The sequence below is a fragment of the Megalobrama amblycephala genome, linkage group LG15 (assembly GCF_018812025.1).
Source record: "Megalobrama amblycephala isolate DHTTF-2021 linkage group LG15, ASM1881202v1, whole genome shotgun sequence".
Classification (NCBI taxonomy): Eukaryota; Metazoa; Chordata; class Actinopteri; order Cypriniformes; family Xenocyprididae; genus Megalobrama; species Megalobrama amblycephala.
This window is the reverse complement of record NC_063058.1, coordinates 5,566,481-5,573,360: the sequence shown is the minus strand read 5'-3', so window position 1 is coordinate 5,573,360 and position 6,880 is coordinate 5,566,481. Positions and strand designations below refer to the sequence as shown.

Sequence of the window (6,880 nt, the reverse complement as noted above, 5' to 3'; positions counted from 1 at the left end):
AGCGGTTGGCGGCGGCGAATGTGATTGGCTCTTATTCCGCTCGTGATGCTTTGAGTTGTCCAATGAAATACGAGTTTATGGGTTGAACCTATTAAAAGAGGCAATCTGTATCTTTGAAAATTAGCATAAGGCAGTGAATAAAAGCCTCTGTGTCGCTTCTGACCCCACGTTGTATTTTCAAGTTTGCGATCAAGCAGTATCATGCCTGAACCAGCAAAGTCCGCGCCTAAGAAGGGCTCCAAGAAGGCCGTCACAAAGACCGTCGGTAAGGGAGGAAAGAAGCGCAAGAGGTCCAGGAAGGAGAGCTATGCTATCTACGTCTACAAAGTCCTGAAGCAGGTTCATCCTGACACCGGCATCTCTTCCAAGGCGATGGGCATCATGAACTCCTTCGTCAACGACATCTTCGAGCGCATCGCCGGTGAGTCGTCTCGTCTCGCTCACTACAACAAGCGCTCCACCATCACTTCTAGAGAGATCCAGACCGCTGTGCGTCTGCTGCTGCCCGGAGAGCTGGCCAAACACGCCGTGTCCGAGGGCACCAAGGCCGTCACCAAGTACACCAGCTCCAAGTAGAGATTCAACCGAGACTCTCAACAACCCAAAGGCTCTTTTAAGAGCCATCCATCTTCTCAACTAAAGAGCTTCTGTTGTGAATTGTTATCGAAAGAATTAATTGGATGTCGTTGAATTTATTTTTTTGATAGTAATTTGATCCGTGTCTCATCTAAAGCTACTTCAAGTCATTCAACGACCTCAACTCCAAAAATCAATAGCGGGGTTATTGAGGTTATTGAATTTAGAAATTTAGAGTTTGCAATATGTAGATTAACAAATAGAAAATGGAAGTTGGAGTCCATCGATTCCAAACATGTGACCCATGTGATTTTAAGTATAGTATACAATTACAAAACCTTAATCCAAAAGAGTCTGAATTAATAAATAGAATAGGAATAACAATTCCTATTATAGGGAAACCATACAATGTGAAAATTGGAGACTGGTTTATATATTTTTCAAGTGGTTGTACATATAGAATATATAGGATTAAAATGGCTTATTTGTCTTTTTCAACGAGAATTGAGTCATAACCCTCTGCAAATTCTTCAGAGCAATAAACCACCTTATCATTTGGTATCAATGGTCACTGAGGCCCTTCTTGCCCAAGTTGGTATTTTGGGGGATGGGTACACAGACCCCAGAGTGAATTTTAAAGATTATTTGTTAAATATAACACATAATTGTGTCTGATTTGTCTCAGTTGTTACAACAGTATTTATTTGAGGGGGGAAAACAAGAGTCCAGTCAAGTATGTTTCAAAGCTCAGGGTACCGCATGTGAGTATGGATGTCAATTTGGGATGGGCTTTATTTGCACTTAATAATAATAATAATAATAATAATAATAATTTTCCTAGTTTGTTCCAGTAGGTGGAGCTGAGGTGACTGTCGGCACTCCAAACATCTCTGATCTACCAATCACAATGAAAGTATGACCCATAACTTAATCTGATTGAGCTTCAGGAATCCCAAAAGACAGGCATGTCTAACCAGCTAGATAGCCTCCTATCTAGCTGGTTAGACATGCCTGTCTTTTGGGATGAGGAACCCCTTTTTTATATTTTATATGCAGATTTATGTTCATGGTAGCATCATCAACTTGCACCTATTATATATTCAAAGTTAATTTTAAGATCTTTCAGAGCTGAAGAAAACAGGATTTTTTTGAAGTTTGATGTCCATCACAATTGACATTAGGTCTTAATAAAATTAAATAGCTATATATATATTTTTTTTATTTTATTTTTTTATTTTATGTCCTTTACGTTGTGATCATAAACTGTCATTCAGTTTTTCATTAGTTTTAGTGAAAAACAGAATCAGCTAATGTGAAATGAGTGCATACATAGCAATGCGCACACACACACTTGTATATATGGTTTACGGGGACTCTCCATAGGCGTAATGGTTTTTATACTATACAAACTGTATATTCTATCCCCCTACACTACCCCTACCCCTAAACCTACCCATCACAGGAAACTGTCTGCATTTAAAAAAAAAAAAAAAAAAAAAAAAAAAAACACTGGTTTACGAGGACACAGTAATACCCATGATTTTATACACATTTGTGTACTCTTAATATACATACAAGAAGACACACACACACACACAGAGATGCCCTGATGCTATATCATATATTTATCAAAACCAGCAAGTGCACACAAAGACACACAGACATATATACACATATTCTCATTCAACCACTGCAAACAACAAAAATAGAAAAACTAGGGATGGGCGATACCACATTTTTTTTTTTTTTCATGCGAAACGATACCGATACTGCTTATAATTTTAAATGTGTATGTGATTTTTCAAAAATAATATTAATTTTAATATATATATATATATATATATATATATATATATATATATATATATATATATATATATATATATATATATATATATTATGTTTAAAGGCAAATTACATACACATACTGGCCATTAATAACTCATTTATTAGAAAAGACAAATTTAAATTTAAAATACATTTTTTCAACTGCACTGTTTGGAATTTAGTCGGGTTGATACCAACAACAAACTTTTAACCAATCAGCATCAGGGACATATGACGGTCAAGGAGAGAGAGAACAAGCAAGATGGAGATTTGAAAATAAGAAAAAAAAAAAAAAAAAGTCACTGGAATGAAGGTTTATGACTGGGCAAGTGCTTTAGGACCCGCATTTATATTAGAAAAGCTTTCCAGCGCTGGAGAGAGCTAAGTGGGAAGGCCTGAAAACAGACATGGAGGCTGCTTTTATCCCACTCATGTGAGTACACTGGGTTTTGATTGTCTGGAGCTGCTGTGCTGTTGGCGATTAACAATGAACACTTGTTTGTATTTACTCTTGTGTACTGTACATTCATTTTTTTTGTGCTTCCTTGTCATTCGTTCATCATCTGCGCTTTATTTTTTTTCATGAAGCATTTTGTTGCACGTCAGCTGTGATAAACAGACATCCACTTCCGCATTGCGCGTGTAGTGGATGAAAGTTTTGCAGGTAAAACACTGCACACTGATGACCAGTAGAGAATGCCGTGATTAGCATCATTGATAGTGCATTCGCCTCGCATGCCAGCAGCGATCGGGCCGGGGTTCAAGACCAACTTAGAGCAGGGTGGTTAGGATTAAAGTGTGAAATTTGGAGGCGGGGCAATGAAGAGAGGGGTGTGTTTGTTTGGGTTGATTTCAAATATCAACAATGTTCAATGAAACAGTGTTTCTTATTCTTCAACATTCTATTGTACTATATCCACATTTTTCAAAAAAAAAATATTGATTGAATAAAATAACAAATCTTAAAAAACTAAACTAAAATACCAACAACATAAACTGTGCATACTTTTACTTATTTCTAAATTTTAAACAGACCATTTTTTCTTCATCTTCAACTTTCTACATTTTTGTAGTATTTAGCAATGCTCAGAAAGATACTTTAAGATCACTGGAATTGTTGATAGATTTCCTAATCTTCAAGCTGTAGATTAGAGTTTAAGAAAAGCAACATGTTAACATTTCACCTCTGACTAATTGTCTCTCTTGCCTTAGAAAACAGCCTCCCTGCTGGAACAGAGGTTGCGACAATTCCAAGTTTTTTTTATTTTTATTATTTATTTATTTATTTTTTACCAGTTTGCTGAGCAGTGAAAATGTGTTCTCATTTTTTTCCCCACCATAGCAAAGAGTCCTCACTTCCTGGGGTCACCTTTTCTTCCATATATCTGCACATTTCAGTGTATGCATCTGTACTGGCTGTGCGTTCCCCTGTAAAGCCAATATACAGTCCTCAGCATAAATGAGTACACCCCCTTTGAAAAGTTACTTCAATGAAAAATGTTGACAAGACTAAATTTAATATAACATCTGTTTAACTTATAACATGAAAGTAAGGTTAATAATATAACTTTGAGAACACAATTTTCAGTTTTACTGAAATTAGCATGATGCAAAGATGAGTACATCCCACTTCAAGTCTCTGGAGCAAAGCTAAATTTTAGACTACAAATGTCTAATTTAACAAGAATTCAACCACAGGTAAGTCTAATTATTCATTACACAGATGTCCAGGAGACAGTTTACTATAAAAGGGTGTTAAAACCCCTTCCCATTTCATGCTGTCAGCAATGGCACCACATGGAAGAGAAATGTCACAAGACCTGAGAAAGAAAATAATTTCTTTACACCAGAAAGGTGAAGGCTACAAGAAGATCAGCAAAGCTTTACTTATCAGTCAGAATACTGTAGCAAAAGTGGTACAAAAATGTTAAAAAGATGGAACTGCAACCATCTCACAGAGACATCCAGGTCGTCCACGGAAGTTAACACCTCGACAGGAGCGTCTTCTGATGAGAAGGGTTGAAGAAAATCAGCATGCAGGTTCACTGCAGTTATCTAAAGAAGTAGAAAGCCAAACTGGGGTGACGATTTCCCGTGACACGATACAGCGTACACTGCAGAGGAATGGCATGCATGGGTGCCGTCCACGAAAGAAGCCTTTCCTAAAGCCCAGGCACAAAAAAGCCTGCCTAGAGTTTGCCAGGGCCTAAGCTGAAAAAGATGAAGACTACTGGGACTCTATACTCTGGAGTAATGAGACCAAGATAAATATTTTTGGAACTGATGGCTTCAACACTATATGGCGTCGCAAAGGTCAGGAATACAAAGAAAAATGCATGGTGACAGTGAAACATGGTGGTGGCAGTGTCCTTATGTGGGGCTGCATGAGTGCTGCTGGTGTCGGGGAGCTGCATTTCACAGATGTACCGCTCTATACTGAAAGAAAAGAGGCTACTATCACTCCGTGCCCTTGGTCGTCATGCAGTTTTCCAACATGACAATGATCCTAAACACACATCTAAGGCCACTGTTGGATTTCTGATGAAGAACAGGGTGAAAGTGATTTATTGGCTTCTGATCTGAACCCAATCGAACACCTATGGGGAGACAAGTTGAGTATCACTCTCCATCCAGCATTCAGTCTCTAAAAGAGCTCATTCTTGAAGAATGGAAAAAGACTGCTGAAATCACGTGACTTTGGCACTCCAAACCGCTATTTTTTTAACGGTGAAACAGCGTTGATGCAACTTGTAGTGTTAAATGGTTGAAAAAAGGTTAACAAAAACACTTATATATCAACGTTAAATACAATGGAATTTTCTTCCTTTTAAATTATTATGATCATTATTATTTTATTACTATTTAACAATATTTTGACTATGAAACCATACACTGCATGAAAACACCATTTGATGAATTAACAGGTTACAACTAATGCTGCGTTCACGCCTCCTCAAATTTACCGGAATCTTGAGATGACCACACGTGACAATGTATTCGGAGCTGTTCACGTCCTCAGACTGGGAATTATGCATTTCTATGGCACCACTATCAACGCCTAAAAGGTGGTACAGCAGTCACGTGGAACACGTGGGAGCTTTCAGAAAACTCCCAGCTTACAACCTGTAATTACGATCTCTACAAGGATGTGAATGCTTTTTACGAGCCAGAATTTCATAGTAATTAACTATATTTCCACGCTGAAAAAATGCTATTGGTTGTTTTATCTTACTCCCTTGGTTATGATTGGTGAATCTGACTGTCATTCAGGAAACTGGCCAATGAAACTGTTTGCACCTTTCTAAGTTTGAAAATACGACCGTTATCATAAGTGTGAGATGTTGGTCCGTGATATGCTCGGTCGGTCCCGAATTATTTTATATTTGCCAGTTACATTTTTATTTTGAGTGAATTTCAGTTGTGACTGAACAGTTATAATGTGAAGACAGAGAAAAAGGTCCGACAGGATATGTGAGGTCCAGCAAACATGCCAGTGTTGGTTTTCTGTGGGACAGTCTGGGCAAGGGCAAACCCTTTGGGGCCCCATGTGAGTTAGCCTACACGGGGCCCATAGCAGTTTTGCCCATTCGGGCACCCATGAGGGTTTGCCCACAGAAAACCGGTAAACCGGTGGGTTATCTCGTACAGGGCCCACATAAGATTTTCACTGTGGGGCCAACATGAGAGTTTACTGTGGGCAACCCACCATGTTAACAGCACAGCACATTACAGTTAAATCATTGTTTTAAGATTAAAAGCTCAAGGCTCAGGGTAAATCAAACTATTTTTTAAAGATTCAGTAAAATTTCATAAATGTCATTACATTCAACAGCCTACATCATACACTGTAAAAAAATGCTGTAAAAAATGGCCAAATTTTGACAGTAACATGCTGTTTTCCATTAAAACAGTAATATACTGTAGAAAACAATGCATTCTGGGTAACATTTGACAGCAATACACCATGAATTAACAGCGCTCAAAGACACTCAGAGGTGGTGTTCCAAATCACACCCTTTACCCTCATTCACTATTTCCTAAATTAGTTCACTAATATAGTCCACTTGACAGAGTGAATGAAAACACATGCGTAAATTCATTAGACTCAGTTGCTCCTTTGCGTTTAAAAAAGATTAAGGAAATTAATCCAATGCCATGGTACAATGAGCACACTTGGGCCCTAAAGGTAGCAGACAGAAAAATTGAGCACAGCTGGAAGAAAACAAAACTAGAAGTTTTTCGCATTTCATGGAGAGAGAGAATGATTGAGAACAGAAATGCCTTAAATACTACTAGATCTGCCTATTTTTCAAAACTTTTCGAATAAAATAAGCACAACCCTAGGTATTTATTTGATACAGTGTCTAAATTAACAAGAAATAAAGCTTCAGCTTCTGATGTTTCAAAAGAGCACAGCAGTAATGATTTGAACTTCTTTACTTGCAAGATTGATAATATTAGAGAAAAAATTATAACC

The 6,880-nt window shown here is 37.7% G+C and overlaps 2 protein-coding genes across 2 annotated transcripts in view; both read left to right on the top strand.

The window, feature by feature from the left end:
* bmb (brambleberry) overlaps nt 1-6,880 on the top strand; it is a 130,808-nt gene that overhangs the window by 84,684 nt on the left and 39,244 nt on the right. The window lies entirely within an intron of this gene.
* On the top strand, nt 161-624 carry LOC125246636 (histone H2B-like). Its single transcript, XM_048157615.1, has one exon. It carries the CDS (start codon nt 202-204, stop codon nt 574-576), a length of 375 nt encoding a protein of 124 aa, XP_048013572.1. The 5' UTR covers nt 161-201; the 3' UTR covers nt 577-624.

Coding starts and splice junctions, on each gene's coding strand:
- LOC125246636 (XM_048157615.1), top strand. CDS start 202: ATGCCTGAACCAGCAAAGTCCGCGCCTAAGAAGGGCTCCAAGAAGGCC.